This window comes from Myotis nattereri, assembly GCF_964212035.1.
Source record: "Myotis nattereri genome assembly, chromosome: 18".
Taxonomy (NCBI): Eukaryota; Metazoa; Chordata; class Mammalia; order Chiroptera; family Vespertilionidae; genus Myotis; species Myotis nattereri.
In genome coordinates, this window is record NC_138093.1 from 30,771,893 (window position 1) to 30,789,531 (window position 17,639).

At 55.4% G+C, this 17,639-nt stretch overlaps 1 protein-coding gene across 1 annotated transcript in view; it reads left to right on the plus strand.

Moving 5' to 3' along the window:
- The window catches only part of LAMB3 (laminin subunit beta 3), a 44,156-nt gene that overhangs the window by 23,006 nt on the left and 3,511 nt on the right, over positions 1-17,639 (plus strand). The window contains exons 9-24 of the mRNA XM_081112079.1: positions 585-648; positions 1,034-1,227; positions 2,957-3,077; positions 4,212-4,400; positions 5,539-5,694; positions 6,030-6,226; positions 6,680-6,791; positions 7,527-7,905; positions 9,131-9,291; positions 9,406-9,626; positions 9,917-10,114; positions 10,453-10,597; positions 13,788-13,995; positions 14,410-14,551; positions 14,907-15,083; positions 16,609-16,762. Coding sequence (XP_080968205.1) covers positions 585-648; positions 1,034-1,227; positions 2,957-3,077; positions 4,212-4,400; positions 5,539-5,694; positions 6,030-6,226; positions 6,680-6,791; positions 7,527-7,905; positions 9,131-9,291; positions 9,406-9,626; positions 9,917-10,114; positions 10,453-10,597; positions 13,788-13,995; positions 14,410-14,551; positions 14,907-15,083; positions 16,609-16,762 — 2,818 coding nt within the window. The remainder of the gene's footprint in view (positions 1-584; positions 649-1,033; positions 1,228-2,956; positions 3,078-4,211; positions 4,401-5,538; positions 5,695-6,029; positions 6,227-6,679; positions 6,792-7,526; positions 7,906-9,130; positions 9,292-9,405; positions 9,627-9,916; positions 10,115-10,452; positions 10,598-13,787; positions 13,996-14,409; positions 14,552-14,906; positions 15,084-16,608; positions 16,763-17,639) is intronic.

The following is a 17,639-nucleotide window of genomic DNA, read 5'->3' on the forward strand; positions in this document are numbered from 1 at the left end:
TTATCATCACATCCAGATCCTCAATGACCACAGTCCCCAGACCCCAGATCAAAATACAGGGCTTTTTCCTGATTTGTGGAGGGTTGATGTGAAAACTCTCCTTGGGATATGAGATGAAGTCACATCCAATGAATGACTTTTATTAAAAAGACAAAGCATAGTTAAAATTGGGGTGTAGAGAGGGATAGTCACCACATCCATGCACCCCTGGGCTCCGGATCCTCTTGTTCATTTTGGGCTTTGGAAAATTAGTATCCCCTAAACCCGTGCATGTGCAGTCCATCTCTTACTGTAATTTCTGGTCCCAGGAAATCAGGAGATTCTTGGAATCGCTATATTTTCAATGGAGAGGAGAGACTGTACACACACACACACACACACACACACACACACACACACACACACATGATCATCTCGCTCTCCGAGGGCAGTTGGCAGGCCTCACGTTCATGGTGGTCTTGAGTCCCAGGTTAGAAGGACCTCAGCATAGCGTGAGGAGGGTGGGACATTGGGTGGAAAGAAGACTTCTGAGCCTGGGGACACATTCTACCACCTCCTCAGTGCCTCTCTCTTTCCTCTCTTAGGTCCAACTTAACATTATGGATTTAGCCTCTGGGATTCCAGCAACTCAAAGTCAAAAAATTCAAGGTCAGTGTGGCTGCCCCTCAAGCCCGTGGGACTGTGGGTGGAGAACAAAACAGGGGTGGGACCCAGGTCACGGAGCATCCCTGCTCTTTCCTGTTTCTGACAACACGGCTGGATTGAACGCTGGCTTTGCTTACCCCGTGGGGTTACCGTGGTAGCCCAGAGCTGCAAAAGGCCCGAATGTGTGTGTGTGTGTCTTTTCTGCCTCGGAGGGTTGAGGATGGGGAGGATGACCCTTGGGATAACCTTAAAAAGGCAGGGAAGAGGGTGGGTAAAACCAGAATTTCCTTCTTTTCCCACCTTGCCCATGGAGACACTCATGGCCTCTAACTTCCTTTCCTTATTGTCTTTTCCCATCCTCGTCCCTCCCTGTGTTTGCCCCTCTCAGAGCTGGGAGGGGTCACAAACCTGAGAGTCAACTTCACCCGGCTGGCCCCCGTGCCCCAGAGGGGCCACTACCCCCCCAGCGCCTACTATGCCGTGTCCCAGCTGCGCCTGCGAGGGAGCTGCTTCTGCCACGGCCACGCTGACCGCTGCGCTCCCGAGCCTGGAGCCCCCACCGGCCCCTCCACCGCCGTGCAGGTGACAGTCCAGGGTGGGAAGGACAAGAGGCAGGGGCAAGACCAGAACAATTAGGGACATCTATGAGCTGCCCATAAAGCAGGGTGGGCACTCCATTCAAGTCGTGAATATTTCACGTTTTAGCAATGGTGAGAAAAGTGTAAGTGATTATCATTTCAAAGATCAGGATGTCGTAGCCCTGCCTGAGATCTGCAGTTTGGTGTTTTCAGTTACACGCAAGCACGCGTGTGGGCGTGGGGGAGTTTAAGGAAGTGCTTCTCAGCCCTAGCCACACACCATCAGTTCCTGGAAATATTGCTAGGCCCTTGTCTTCTAAAGCTTTGAGATGTCCTAATATCCTGTCAGGGCTGAGCAGTCCTGGCCTGGAAACTCCGAAGTCCCATCTAGTGGTGAGCGATGGGTAGGGTGAGAGAGAGAACATCTAACACAGATGCCACGTGTGCCCCAGACCAGCCGAGTCGAATGCATCAGGGATGTGGTTGGAGGCTCCAACGTATCCAACCATCCAGGGGCTATTGCCGTGAAACCAAACAGAGAACCACCAGTGGAGGAGAACCCTGGGCCAGGAAGGAGGGAGCCGTCATTTCGCTGTGCAGTGCTTCCATTCTACTCACATAGACAGCCTGCTATTTGCCCTGTCCACAGGTGGGCACCAGGCAATCATGTGACATGGCCTGAGAGGGAAATACAGGCAAAATGAAAATCTGTCAGCGTTATTCTTTCTGCTTTCGGGCCAGCTCTTGCCCCGGCTGCAGAGGAGGCCAGAAGGAGGCCAGAGGGAGGCCAGAAGGCCCATTGACTAAGGACCAGAGCATGGGATTGCCAACATGGGGAATATGGCGTGCTGTGGGCTGGAGCTCAGGGAGAGGGCTCGCCTAGCCCCAGTGGTTTGCAAATCTGGCTGTACAATGAAATCGCCACTCTAAAAAGTACTGATGCTTGGCCTTTGTCCCTGAGATTCTGATTGAATTGGGCCTGTTGTTGGTATTTTAAAAAAACCTCCCCATATAATTCTGGAGCACATTCAGGGTTGAAACCCACAGAACTGGAGGGGCCAGAGCGGCCTGCGAAGGAGGTGCCATTGGAGCTAGCAGGGTTTCGCGGGTGCACGGGGAGAGAAAGGTATTCCAGGCAGAAAGGAGAACATCAGTAAAAGCCAAAAGGTGAGGGAATAAGGGCTTGTGGAGGGTGCCACTCCGGAGCTCAGCTCGGCTATGCTGTCAGGAGGGAGTGATGAGAATGGAATAAACATACAGGTCCTTGAATGCCAGGCTGGGGGTGTTGGGCTGAATTTGGAAGACAATTAGCACATAATAGCTATTCTATTTTTATACCTTAATGAGTCTAGTAACGATTCATCATGCGGTCCATTAGCCAAACAACCTCAGTCATAGATTGTTGCAACAGAAAGCTCTACAGGGCCCACAAACTTCTCGAATCACAGTTTACCAGTGAGGGTGTCTGGGTAACTTCCGGGTGCTGCTTTGGACTGGGCATCACGGGGGTGACCAGGTACAAGGAATGGGTTTGCAGAAACCCAGCTAGAGGAGCAGAGCACACACACACACACACACACACACACACACGCACACACAGGCACCCCTGAGGAGCTGGGGTCTGAGCTGGACCCTGAGTGGTGGACCTAGGAGAAGGTCAGAGGGAAAGGGCAGGTCCATCCTGGGCCATTCCTTTGAGAATCCTTCCTGATGACTGACGGCCCCTCTCCTAGGTCCATGATGCCTGTGTCTGCCAGCACAACACTGCCGGCTCCAATTGTGAGCGCTGCGCGCCCTTCTACAACAACCGGCCCTGGAGACCTGCGGATGATCAGGACCCCCACGAATGCCAAAGTATGACTGAGTGGGGTGCTGGCCCCTCTGGGCCTCAGGGACCTTTCCTGGGACACAGGGAGGATGGATTCTTTATTATTTAAATTTAGTCTTAATTGCACCCCTGCAATTGAAGGTCTCCTTGCTCTGCTCTGTGGGGATGGAGAGAGTATTTGGGTTGCAACCTCCAATTGCTTCCCCCTCCTTCTCCTCAGCCAGGCTGGGAGAGATCCTTGCTCTCTGGCCTCTTCACTTGCCCTCTCCTGTGTAGGATGTGACTGGGTTTCTGCTTCAGCTGGTCCCCTAGACCAGCGGTTCTCAACCTGTGGGTCGCAACCCCTTTGGCAGTCGAACCACCTTTTCACAGGGGTCGCCTAAGACCATCCTGCATATCAGATATTTACATTACGATTCATAACAGTAGCAACATTACAGTTATGAAGTAGCAACGAAAATAATTTTATGGTTGAGTCACAACATGAGGAATTGTATTTAAAGGGCCAGGAGGTTGAGAACCACTGTCCTAGACTCTAGGGCCTAGAGCAGCTGTGGGCAAACTATGGCCTGCGGGCCGGATCCGGCCCGTTTGAAATGAATAAAACTAAAAAAAAAAAAAAGACCGTACCCTTTTATGTAATGATGTTTACTTTGAATTTATATTAGTTCACACAAACACTCCATCCATGCTTTTGTTCCGGCCCTCCAGTCTGGTTTAAGAACCCATTGTGGCCCTCAAGTCAAAAAGTTTGCCCACCCCTGGCCTAGAGTCAGGGCCTTTCCCTGCATAACTGAGGGGACGGAATAGGGGTCCCCAGTCCAGGAAGAGGCAGTGACTCAGCAGGAGACCCATGGTGGCAATGGGGGAGGGTTGGGATGGACTATTTGAGGAACTCTCTCTTTGGCTCAACACATATGATTCTTGGGTGAGTCCCCGCGCTGGGAGTCAGGAGGCCTGAGTTCTCCCTCTATTCCGCTTTGTGACTGACCATATAACCTTAAATAAATTACACAAATTTCCCTGGACCTCAGCGTCCTCATTTCCCAGACCTGAGCATGTTGTCAAGTTGTGAGAGATGCCAGCGAGGCAGCAGGGGATGTGCTCTGCAGATGGCGAAGGCGCTGGCCCACCATCGGCCCTGGGAACTCCTTTTTCAGGGTGTGACTGCAACGGCCACTCAGAGACGTGTCACTTCGACCCAGCCGTGTTCACCTCCAGCCAGGGGGCGCATGGAGGGGTGTGTGACAACTGCCGGGACCACACCGAGGGCAAGAACTGCGAGCGGTGCCAGCTCCATTACTTCCGGAACCGGCGCCCTGGTGCCCCCATTGAGGAGACCTGCATCCGTGAGTAGGGGCTCCCCGGGGAACCGTCTGTCCACGATGCCCCATCTGTGCCGGACACAATAGAGCCCATGTCCCTGGGACACACAAACCCACAGGAAGACTTCGTTGTGTGTCAGGATTGTGGGGCATTGTTTTAACTTAGCTGTGCGCTTGTTTCTAAGCAAGTGACCTGGACCACTAGTCAATTGGTCAATCAATCATATGTAATCCTTATTTGGGGCCTAGGAGAAAAAAGGTAAATATCAGATACAGTCCCTGCTGTCTAGAAGCACATATACAGTTTGGTAATAGAAATCATACACACAGGAAAAGGAAGGGCACAGCCCTTTGTCTTTATATAGGTCACTGCCTTTACAGGCTATAAGGTGGTTTGCTCCATGTTTGTCCATTTCCCCCAAACATTGAGAATTCCTCCACGGCAGGGATTATATCTTGTATCCTTGGGACCTCACACAATGACAAGCAAATAACTGAGGCTCAAAGAATGTTTAGTGAATAAAGAAATGAATGGCATGTAACGGAATGAATGCCCAGGGTGACTTGACTTGGTCACAGGTCCAGGGGTTCGTCCGGGAGAGAGCAGGCTGGACGGAAGCCATCCGACTCAGGCGGGGTTAATCAGGAAAGCCGTTCTAGAGGCAGGGAGTCTGTGTTCTGAAAGGCACGCAAGAGGTCTCGGTGTGGTGGTGGGTCACTTCCTGTTGATATTATTTATGAAGTGAGAACAACTTGAGTTTGACTTCTGTTTCCAGCACTTTCTTGCTGTGTGACCCGAGTACATTGTTTACCATCAGTGAGCCTCAGTTTCCTCCATCTGCACAGTAGGGATGTTCATAACCTTTCATGGTTGTCATGAGGATGACCTAGGGCAGCATGCCAGAGTGCCTGGCTCAGTGCTTGGTGCATAGTAGGTGTTCAGTAAATAATGTGACAGAACGTGTATAGTGCATAACACCTGCCCAGCCCTGGTCCCTGTGACATGACTCATTTATTCCTCAAAAGAAGCCTCTGAGGAAACAGGCACAGAGGGTTTAAATAGCTCTACTAAGGTTTTCACCAGGAAGCCTGGCTCCTACAATGGGCTCATCACTCTCTGTTCTTCCTTATTCCTCCTGTGGTGGCCACTTTTGTCTCTCAGCCTGCGAGTGTGACCCGGACGGGGCAGTGCCGGGGGCTCCCTGCGACCCAGTGACCGGGCAGTGCGTGTGCAAGGAGCATGTGCAGGGGGAGCGCTGCGACCTGTGCAAGCCGGGTTTTACAGGACTCACCTACACCAACCCGCAGGGCTGCCACCGTGAGTAGGGGGCCCAGCCTGGCATGGCCTGGGGCAGGCTGCATGGAGCCACCAGATCCATGACTTAACCAGCTCGCTGTGCTATGCCTTCCAGCAGGTGGCAGCACAGGCCCAGTTTGGAAGGTGGGACTGAGTCAACCAGTGGGAGGCAGGGCGGGCAGCCCATTGGGCAGCTGCTGGGACTGGTGGGAACCCGCCTTCTGAGTCAGCCAGGTTATCTGGAGGGATCAGCCCTGCCTGCTTCTTCTCCAGGCTGGGCCCCTCCTACTGCCTGTTCTCTGGGGGTGAGCTTTTGGTGGGCTGACCCCTGAGCTCAGCAGCCTTCCCTCCTGCAGGCTGTGACTGCAGCATCCTGGGGTCCCGACGGGACATGCCATGTGAAGAGGAGAGCGGGCGCTGCCTGTGCCTGCCCCATGTGGTGGGCCCCAAATGTGACCAGTGCGCTCCCTACCACTGGAAGCTGGCCAGTGGCCGGGGCTGCGAGCCATGTGCCTGCGACCCAAACAACTCCCTCAGCCCCCAGTGCAACCCGGTATGTGGTGGGGGTGATCCCGTGGGCACCCGGACAGGAGAGGGGACCCATCCACCAACACGTCCATATCCCCTCCCACTGCCCTTCTGGGCCTTTCCAGAGGCAGGCTGGGCTGCTCTGTCACCAGCGCCTTTGAGAGGCCACCCACTCTTAGTGAGCTTTGGCTCTGGAAGCTTCTATAATTAGTTTCCATCCCCAGAGTCCTCACTGACGTCATCAGTGCCCAGGCTGTCCAGGTGTGTGACTGCCCTAACTCTCACAATTGAGCAGTGAGCTCCCTCTGTGGCTGGGAGCATTAGCATTGCCCATGCGCTACCCCTTCTGCGGGGCCATCCTGGGCTGAGACTGAAGAGCTTGTCTCTGAGTGGAAGCCCTTGTGTGGGGCCACACCAGGGGGTTCTCCGAGGCTGGGGTTCCAGGGAGGCTCCCTCATGGTCTCCCCCCTCCCCATAGTTCACAGGGCAGTGCCCCTGTCGGGAAGGGTTTGGTGGCCTGATGTGCAACGCTGCAGCCATCCGCCAGTGTCCCGACCAGACCTACGGCGACGCGGCCGGCGGATGCCGAGGTTCGTGCCCGCGGAGCAGGGGGACGTGGACGCTGTGGTGGGATGAGCACGTGGGTGGGCCCGTGGTGGGGGCACGTGGTCTGGGATCTGGGAGGATGCCATGTGCTTCATGTGGTGGGCCCTGGGGGCCCCGGGAGAGCTCAGGCTCCCCACTGCTCCAGCAGCCGGCGTGGCTTCCCAGCCCTGGGCCAGGGACATGGGGTCCTCCCCGCGTCCCCATGGCAGGAGGGTGCTTTGCTCCCCACCTCCCTGAGCAAGCATTTCTCAGCGCCATCTCCAGGGCTGCAGCGGGGAGGGGCGATGCGTGGTCCCTCTTCATAGGTGGAGACAGTGAATCCTGAGGGAAAGGACTACTTTGCTCAGAAAGTTCATTTGACAAGTGGCCACGCTCACTCAGCCTTACTGAGTGACAAGGACAAGTCACCCCTCACCCCCCTGCAGGCTTCAGTCTTCTCCTTTGGGGAAGGGGCACTCGGTACCTAACCTCTCTGGGCCTCAGTTGCCTCATCTGAGCTGTTGTGGAGCGGCTGTGAAGGTTAAGCGAGTTCCTGTGTGTGTGGTGACTTTGAACAGTGCCTGGGACATAGTAGGTGCTCAGACAGTGCTGGCTTTGGTTGCTGGCGTCACCGTGTTTTTATTCTGGTCTCTTATTCTGAGTCAGAAAGACCTCCTCTTCAGACTCTCCCGACTAGAGCCCTCTGTCTCCCTGACCCCGGCCCCCTTCTTCCTCCCCAGCCTGTGACTGTGACTTCCGGGGGACGGAGGGCCCAGGCTGTGACAAGGCCTCGGGCCGCTGCCTCTGCCGCCCTGGCTTGACCGGGCCCCGCTGTGACCAGTGCCAGCGAGGCTACTGTGACCGCTACCCGCTGTGTGTGGCCTGCCATCCCTGCTTCCAGACCTATGACGCCGACCTCCAGGAGCAGGCCCGGCGCCTCCACGGCCTCCACAATGCCACCGCCAGCCTGTGGCCCGGGTCCGGCCTGGAGGACCCCCGCCTGGCCTCCCGGATCCTGGATGCAAAGACCAAGATAGAACAGATCCAGGCGATTCTTGGCAGCGCCCCGGCCACCGAGCGGGAGGTGGCCGAGGTGGCCAATGCCATCTCCTCTCTCAGGTAATCCTCTCCCTGCCAAGCCCTGAGAAGAATTAGGCCACAGGGCCTCACACCAGTCTTTCATCACGTGGGTAGAGCCCTTTGTCGTTTACAAAACATTTCCACAGACTCTTTTAACTGTCACAACGGCCCGTGTGGTTGGTGTGATGAGTGTCATCACTTCCATTTTTCAGGTGAGGAAACAAGCCCAGGTAGATGAGGTGACAGAGCCCTGCGGCCACGGGGGGAACTCTGAGCCCAGGCCCGAGTCCGAGCCGGGTTCTTTCCAGTGCCGGGCCTGCCTGGGAGAGGGATTCAGCTCTGGATTAGTCACCCGGCAGGTGGAGGGCATCCGAGAGGCAGGGGATCTAAGAATAACTTGTCTTTTTCTTTGGAATGGAAGCAGTCCCACCCACACCCCTCCTACCAGCAGAGGCGCCTTCTTAGTGAGATTTAGCTCTGGAAGCTTCTATAATTAGTTTCCATTCCCAGAGCCCTCACGGACGTCAGGGCCCAGAGCTGTCCAGGTGTGTGACTGACCTAACTCACAATCGAGCAGCGAGTCCCTAGGCGTTTGGTAGGCACGGACAGGCAGTCCGTGGATGGGCGGCCCAGGCCTGAGCACAGCCTGGAGGTGGAGCACGCGAGGCTTGGAGAGAGGCCTATCTCTGAAAGCTCTATGGCTTGGGTCTGGGCAGGTGACCCCCTTCAGGTGCAGCCAGCCAGCGGGCAGCAGCTGTGGGAGCTCAGTGGGCAAGTGTGGCTACTGAGGAGAGCCTCAGTTACTTGCACAGGTGGTGGCTGAGGTCAACCTGTAGGGACCCCAGGAGGAGGGTCAGGGTGCCCCTAAAGGGAGCCAACTGTGGGCAGGTGCAGGGGAGTTGGGAATGTCAGAGTCACAATCAAGGTGCAGAGGAGTCAGGAATGTCAGGGTCACAGTGAAGGTGCAGGGGAATTGGGATGTCGGGGTCACAGTCAAGGTGCAGGGGAGTTGGGGATGTTGGGGGCACGGTAGTCACGGAAGGAGAGGTTTTCCTGAACCTGCCTGCAGAGGGAGGGAGGGAGGTTAGGCTGCCCTCCCAGCCTTTGCCCAGCAGAATCCTCAGCCTGTGGCATCTGTGTCCCATTACCGTTGCTGAAGGCCTCTCTGTCCTTCCTGACTTGGTAGCAGTTTCTCGAAAAGGAGGACTATTTCTGGGGAGTCAACCCCTCCTGTATGTCAGTGCATACTTCTCTCACATCTCAGGCGGACCCTGCAGAACCTGCAGCCCGCTCTGCCCCTGGAGGAGGAGACCTTGTCCCTCCCCGGAGACCTGGAGACTCTGGACAGAAGCTTCAATCACCTCCTCGTTCTGTACCAGAATAAGAGGGAGCAGTTTGAAAAGATCAGCGGTGCCGACCCTTCAGGTGAGGAGGGGGAGCTTAGCCCCGTGCACAACCACACCACACCTCGCCTCCTGATCCTCCATCTCCAGACCTCCTGGTCCAGGGTGACTCAGTTTCCCTCTCCTCTTCCCACAGGAGCCTTCCGGATGCTGACCGAAGCCTACCAGCGGTCAACCCAGGCCACCCAGCAGGTCTCCGACAGCTCCCACCGGCTGCTCCAAGTCAGGGAGAGCCGGAGAGAGGCCGAGAAGCTGGAGCAGCAGGCGGGAGGCGGCGGAGGAGCTGGGAGTCCCCAGCTCGCAGCCCTGAAGCTAGAGATGGCTTCCTTGCCTGATCTGACACCCACCATCAACAAGGTGAGGCGAGGCATGGCATGGAGCCCCACTTCCCGGATGCCCAGTCCCAGCTTGTCACACACCCCAGCTTGTCACACACCAACTACTTGTATGCATTTCCTGTTAGGGCAGTGTGAATCTATCCCACTCCCCCTCCCATCTTGACCCTTGGCCCCTCACGGTGTGCTCAACGGTTGCCAAGGAAACAGATTTCTGGTGCCCAGTTGCCATGGAGATGTCTGGCTCTTTGTGTGGGATGGGAGTGGTTGTTGAGGAGCCTTGGGTACCTCTGATGGCCCCTCTCTGCACAGCTCTGCGGGGGCTCCAGGCAGACACCTTGCACCCCAGGAGCGTGCCCTGGTGAGCTCTGTCCCCGGGACAACGGCACAGCCTGCGGCTCCCACTGCAGAGGCACCCTCCCCAAGGCCGGTGGGGCCTTCCAGACAGCGGGGCAGGTGGCCGCGCAGCTACGGGGCTTCAACGCCCAGCTCCAGCAGACCAGACAGATGGTAGGTGCGACCAAGGTGAGGTGGGCACCCAAAGGAGGAGGCAGAGAGGACACAGTTCCCTGGAGAGGTCAATTCCCATTTTACAGACCAGAGATGTCCCCTGACTTGCCCGGGCCCCACAGCAAGTCAGAAGTAGACTTTGGTGCCAATGTTTTGGGCTTTTTTTTTTTTTTTAAAAAAAATCTGACTCCACATCACTTTTCTCTGGGACCAAACTGAGTTAGTTACAAATGTTTCCCAGGCAGATCTTGGGTAGCGGGTGTCCTCAGAACCCTGGGGTCTGCGGGGAGGCCCTCCTGGGGTTCTGGTGATCGCTGACCTGTAGCGCGTGTCTGCAGATCAGGGCGGCCGAGGAGGCTGCCTCGCAGGTGCAGTCAGATGCTCAGCGCCTGGAGACCCAGGTGAGCACCAGCCGCTCCCAGATGGAGGAAGACGTCAGGCGCACGCGGCTCCTCATCCAGCAGGTCCGGGACTTCCTCTCAGGTGAGCCTGGCCTTTGCCCACCTCTGGGCTGATGTTTCCACTCCTGCTGTCCTGGCAGGTCAGCCAGCCACCTCCTTCCCTTGCCTCCAGGCCACCTGCGCCAGGCTCTGTCACTCCCCTGGCTGGCTGCTCCCACCTCCCCTCCTGCTCCCTCAGGTCCGTCCTCAACAAAAACAGCCAAAAACAACTTTAAAAAATGTGTGCGTGGGATGCCACTCATGCCTAAAATCCTCCCCTGGCTTCCCCTTGTTCTTGCAATAAACTCCCAGCACCTTATCGTGGCCTCTGCTCACCTCCGGGGTAGGTGGCCCTGTGTCTTCCTGCTTTGCTCACTGATGACCTTGAACAGGCCAGGCTCCTGCCTGTCTGGAGACTTTTGCTTGGTCTTTCTCTGCTTGGCGTGCTCTCTCCAAGGCTGCGCATTCTTGCCCTCCAGGTCTCAGCTTAAATATCATCTCCCGTGCAGGGGGAGGGGGAGGGCTTCCATGACTGTCCTACCTGGTCCATCCCTCCTTCCCACTCCCCTTTGGCATCTGACCTTCATCACGTTGCTCCGAGCCTGTGTTCTAGAATCCATTCTTCCAGGAGTGAATTGTCTCCCCTAAACTCCAAAAGGCAGGGATGGCTGTCTGTCTTGTTCTCTGTGTCACTGGCACCTAGGATAAGGCCAGACACCCAACGCTGGTTGAATGAATAAATGAACCAGAGCCCCTCTCACGCCCCCCGGGGAGCACAAAGTTCCCTGGACAGGATGCAGGAACCTGGTGACTCTGGGCAAGTCGCTCTTCGCTTTGCCTCATCTTTTGCTTCTGCAAACTGGGGTGGTAGTATTTCACAAGTGTATTCCGGGGATCGAGTCACTGATGTAAAATGTGTTTTGAAAAATTAAAGGTGCCTCAGGAATATGAGTTGATATTAGATTTCTGGTCCCCGCCAGGGAATTTGCTTGGCTGGGAGCCTTGTTAAAAGGAGCTGAAGGGCTTGGTGTGACGACAGTGGTTCTTCTTGCTACTATTGAACTGCCTTTGCTCCAAACAGGTGGAAGCCCCTCCTGAGAGTTGATAGCCGGTCGGAGAGGGGCAGAAAGGATCCCTTGAGGTCCCCTGGCTTCTCTGGGGTCATGTTGGAGCCACCCTCCCAGGGAGCCCCAGTGGGGAGAGAATTACCTGGGAATGCAGGGAGATGGTGCCCAACAAATGTGGACAAAGGGGCAGGGCAAAGTTTGGGGCCCAGACTCAGACCAAGTCTGTCCTCAGGGTGCAAGGCTCCCATGAACAGCAGGGAGTTGCGGGCTGGGGGGGCCACTTTTGTCCTCTCAGTTATACTTGTGTCTCAGGTCAAGTCCCATTACAGAGCCAGGGGCAGAGAGAAGGAGGGACCCAGGACAGTGCTCAGTCTCCATGGCAGGGTCTGGTCCCCAGAGTCCTGGTGCTGGCACTCAGGGTCACAGCGTGGGGGCGGAGACCTTGGGGAAGCCGGGGTGTCGCCTTTCCTGGCTCTTCAAATGGAACTGACAAAACAATAGTTCAGGTTTACTGAGTTCTTACTAAGTGCCCCGCATTGTCCTAAGTCAGTGGTTCTCAACCTTGGCTGCACCTTAGAATCACCTGGGAATCTTTTTAAAATCCTGATTTCTGGGTCGCATCCTCTGGAAATTCTGTTTCTTTGTTACTCATGTTGTGGCCCCACCCCATAACAAAGAAACAGAATTTCCGCAGGATGAGGCCCAGAAATCAGGATTTTAAAAAGATTCCCAGGTGATCTAATGTGCAGCCAAGGTTGAGAAACCACTGTTCTAAGTGCTTCTCATGTATTACATCATTCCGTTCCCACCGCCTTTGCAGATGAGGGAGGCCAAGTAACTTGCCTATGGGCATCCAGCTTGGAGGGAGTGCAGAGGACTCATCTTACTCTGTAGTTCACACGGACACAGGAGCATGAGCACACACACAAGCATGAGCGTGCACACATATTAGTACATACACATACACACACACACACTTGCCTCCTTGCCTTTGCTAATGTTTTTCCTCTCCCTGGATTGTCTTCCCTGCCCCACCTCTCCTTACTTGCTGATTCCTACTCATCCTCTAGGAACTCTCCAGGTATCTTACTCTCTAGGAAGCCTATCCCAGACCCTTTAGATTGGGTCCTAGGGCCCCAGAGGAGTTCAAGTTCAGGGCAAACCATCTGGGTAGGTGGGCTCCCTGTTCCCTTCACTACTGCATCAGTAGCAGTGGAATCTGTAAAAAGTGAACAGGGAGAGATGCGGAGGAGATGCTCTCTCTGGGCTTCTGAGCTTAATCTCTGATCCAAAGATGGTTTGTAAAATTCTTGCTACTTGATTGTGTCATTTCATCCCTTCAGGTTGAGGATGGTTATTCCCATTTCACAGATCAGGAAACTGAGCTGAGAGAGGCCATTTGCCTTGCCCCAGGTGGCTCCACTAGCAGTTGCAGTCATTCAGTCACTCTGCAAACACTGAGTGTCTCTATGTGCCGGGCACTCTGCTAGGGGCTGGGGATAGAGCTATGGATGAAACAGACCCTGCCCTCATGGAGCTCAGGTTCTAGTAGGAAAAGAGACAGAAAACCAGATAAATGAGCTACGTGTTGGCATGTGGGTGGTGATAAAGCAGGGAAAGATAAGCAGAGAAGGAAGGTAAGAGAGGTCAGTGCAGGGTGGAGGTTGTGATCTGAGATTGCATAACCAGGGTTGGCCTCTCTGAAAAGGTGACCTTTGAGCAAAGACCTGATCATTTTCATCTGCCTTTGCCAAAAAGAGCACTCTGGTCTGAGGGGGAGCACGCGGAAGGGGTCGTATTGCCAAGGGAGCAGTTCCAGTTCCTGGCCGCCCTCCCCAATTTAGGGCTGATTATGTTTGTGCTCCAGCATTGTGCAGGACCAGCTGTCTGGCACCGCCTCCTTCTCCCCAGCCTGCCGTTTCCTGTGCCACCAGACACTCAGTTGTCACAGCTGTGCCGACAGTCATCTTCCCACATCCCGGAAGCCCTCAGAGAATGGGCCGCTGAGTGTGCCTGAGAGGGGGCAGCAGGGCCTTGGGGCACCAGGCGAGATGCCACAGTGGTGCCCCCCCCACCCCCCGCCCGGGTGCCGCTCAGCCCAGAGAGGCCTCTGACCTTGGGGGAGGTGGCGGGGCTCTCCCAGTCTGACCGCCGGCTGTCTTCTAGACCCTGACACCGACGCAGCCACCATCCAGGAGGTCAGTGAGGCGGTGCTGGCCCTGTGGCTGCCCACAGACTCGGCCACGGTCCTGCGGAAGATGAATGAGATCCAGGCCATCGCAGCCAGGCTCCCCAACGTGGACCTGGTGCTGTCCCAGACCAAGCAGGACATTGCCCGGGCCCGCAGGCTCCAGGCCGAGGCCGAGCAGGCCAGGTAGGGCCCTGGGCCTGAACTCCTTTTCCCTGCCCAGCATTGGGCTGGCGTCCTGCTCCCCAAGTCTGTTGCTGGAAGTGAGAGAAGAAGATCTCCGAGTCAGAGGGGTGCAGGGGGGCTGGGAGACAGGAGGGGGTGCTCACTGTGGTGGGGAATGGTGATGTGAGACTCAGTGGAACTTTACTCAAGGTGACCCTTGCCTTCCACATGGGAAACCGTGCCCACAGGGTGTCTCTGACATAACCTCCCATTCATCATGTCTGCTGGGTGGGGGCCTGGCATGGAAAAGCTACTGAGTTAGTTCTCCCTTGTCTTGGCTGAGAAGAACATTCTCTTGGACTGGTGAGTAGGTGGAACCACTCGCCTCTTCATTCCTGCCCACCCATTCTCTCCCTTCTGCCCTGTCGGCCCCAGGAGCCGGGCGCACGCAGTGGAGGGCCAGGTGGAGGACGTGGTGGGGAACCTGCGCCAGGGCAGCGTGGTGTTGCAGGAAGCACAGGACACCATGCAGGGCACCAGCCGCTCCCTTCAGCTCATCCAGGACAGGGTTGCCGAGGTGAGGTGTCACGGCCTCCTTCCCTCAGTTTGGGAATGAGCAAACAGATTCAGGCACAGGCATAGAAGATGCCAGAAAGTGACCTGGATGGGAACCGAGCCGGGGCCCCGAAGACGGAGGGTTGTAGCCTTGAACCTGGCCTTAGGCCTTGGAGCCAGGCGCAGAAAGGAGTGGGGTCGCTGAACTGGAGAAGGGGGAGGCCGGGAGGCCCTGGACAGGCCGGGGATGGGGAGGGGGCGGTAGGGATGTTCTGGTTGGAGAAGGCTGTAGCTGCCTGGTGCGGTGGAGAGAGGAGGGGTCAAGACCACTGCCTGTGAGGCCCACCACGGAACCAGGTCTCCCTCTTTCCACAAAGGTCCAGCAGGTGCTGGGGCCAGCGGAAAGGCTGGTGACGAGCATGACGGAGCAGCTGGGTGGCTTCCAAGCACGGATGGAGGAGCTCCGCCGCCAGGCCAGGCAGCAGCAGACACAGGCAGCCCAGGCTCAGCAGCTCGCGGAGGGTGCCAGCCGGCAGGCCCTGAGTGCCCAGGAGGTACCGAGAGGCCACAGTGGCCTGAGGAAGCACAGCGGTTCGCGGGGGTGGGAGGCTCGCGAGCAAGAGAGGGCCCTTTATAGGAGATACTTGTACACTTTGTAGGATGAGGGGTTCAAGAGCAAGTAGAATGACAGTTATTCTAGAATAACCAGAAGGGGCTTCAGGATTCACCCAAAACTAGCCAGACATCTGAATTCTACTTCTGGCTGCCTTGATCATAGCTGACTCAGACATGTTGGACACGATCTAGTCCAATCCTTCTCCTTTTGCAGATAAAATGGTAATTTTGTCCAAAGCAAAGCTCATCTACAAAGCAGATGTCTTTTCTTTTTTTAATTCTTTATTGTTGAAAGTATTCCATATGCCCCCCCCCCCCATTAACCTCCTCCAGCCCCCCACCTCCACCCCAGGCCTTCAGCACCCTACTGTCTGTGTCCATCGGTTATGCATATACGTGTGGAGAGGGGCTACGGTGTTTGGATAGGTTCAAGCCTCGGACTAATGAGAGGGCACAGTCCTCTCGTGGTCACGTGCAAGTCCCAGCTTGGAGGGCAGAGCCCTCCCAGCATAATTATGGCCAACAGCTGTAGTTGTAAGCTTGAACCTATGGTCCGAACACGTGACCCCACGTGCCTGAGTGATGTTGGGTTGATAGAGTTCAGGTGCATGTAGTTGAGTAGGATTGAAACCCACTAGAATGTTGTAAACATCTTGATCACACCCTTACTTTGCCTGGTGGCATCTGCTATGAAATAAACACACGGCTTGTAGTCTGTGGCGCTGTCTCTCCATCCTGGAGCGCATCCCACCCAGACTCAGCTTTTTCTCTTGTCTGTCTTTTCTCCATCCTTCACCGCCCCCTCTCAGGGTCACTGAACCTGGCTGAGGTGGCGAGGCACATAAGGCGCCCTGGGGCTGAGCATGCCATAGCCGTGCCGGCTCACCACATATATGCATACAAAGTCTTTGGCTGATGACCTTCCACCCACCCACCCTCCCCTGCCTTCCCTCTGAGATTCTGCACTCTTTCCATGCACAAAGCAAGTCTCTTGACACCCGATCCAGAGCTTGTCCCTGTCATGGCTGCCCAGCCCGGACACACTCTTGACTTAGCCTAACCTGAGAGCTCCCCCTCTCTCTCTCTGGCCAGTATTAGACCAGAGAGAAGATCAAAGAGCTATTCTCAATGTTGTCAGTGTACCAGGGACGTTAGTACTTAGTCCTGGTACAATGGCCAAGCTGTCAAATACTGCTAAGGGACAACGATATGCCCGACACTGTACTGGAGGTGAGTGGGAAATGACCGGGACTATAGATGAAGGGAGGGACATGCAGAAGAAGTTTAAGATCGTTTATGGCCTAGATTGATTTTTTTTAATAGGCAAAACCAATCCACCGGGGATATTAGGTGGTGCCGTATCTCTCGTTGTTGATTTGGGTGACATCACTTGCGTTAGCCAAAGGTCTTTTGGACTTTGGATGATGATGATGATGGTGACAGAGACTGTTCTACCTTTTTCAGGGATTTGAGAGAATAAAGAGAAAATATGCGGAGTTGAAGGAACGGTTGGGTCAGGGCCCTGCTCTGGGGGAGCAGGGCAGCCGCATCCTGAAAGTCAAGACGGACGCAGAGGAGCTGTTTGGAGAAACCATGAAGATGATGGACAGGATGAGAGGTGAGGGCTGGTCCCACCCCAGGGCTTCTGAGGCTCAGTCTTGTTGGAGCTCTCGGTGCTAAGGGAGCGGGGCCATTCTCAAGTTCCTGAGCCTACAGTAAGTATGGGCCACAACAGTGGGGCTGTGGGGAATGTAGATGTTCACACAGTGTGGCCTGTTTTCAAGAAGCTTGCAATCCAGATGTAACCGTTTTTCCTATTATTCACCAGGTGCATGGCACTGTATTTAATAGCATAAGGGGGTCTATGACAGGATCCCAAATAATAAGAGGTCTGGGGATTCAGAGGCTAAACAGTGTCAGAGAAATGTTCAGTAAGGGATGTTCAGACAAGATAAGATTAGACATGGGCCTGAAAGATGTATACACATGGGAGAGGCTGTGAGGAAGGGAGGGATCTCAAGACAGGGTGGGCGGGAAGGATGAGGCATGTTCTGAAGATGGGGCAGGAGCACCCAGCAGGAGAGGAGGGCCGATGAGGCTCAGGGTGGGATGGAGAGAAGTAGCAGGGTCTGTGCACCTGGCCTCCATGCCAGGATGGAGGCAGACTCAGCCCTGGAGGCTGCAGGGGACCTTTCAAGGGTTTCAAATACGGCAGAGGCGTAATGAAAGGAGCTTCCGAAAGGGTTCTGAGTATCTCAGAAAGGAGGACTGGGAGTTCCAGGGACCAGGCTCTGTCTGTAAGATGTGATGGTGATGGGGTCACTGCACTGGTGTGCCAGCGCACGCCTCAGTTTCTCTGAATTTCAGAGAAGCAGACAAAAATCTGTCTGGCTAACCAGGTGGATTCTATGGAGAAGGTTGGGCTGTTGGGTCAATGTGAACAGCCAGATCTTAGGCTGAGGTGAGAGGAATTGACCTTGATGGAGGAGCCAGGG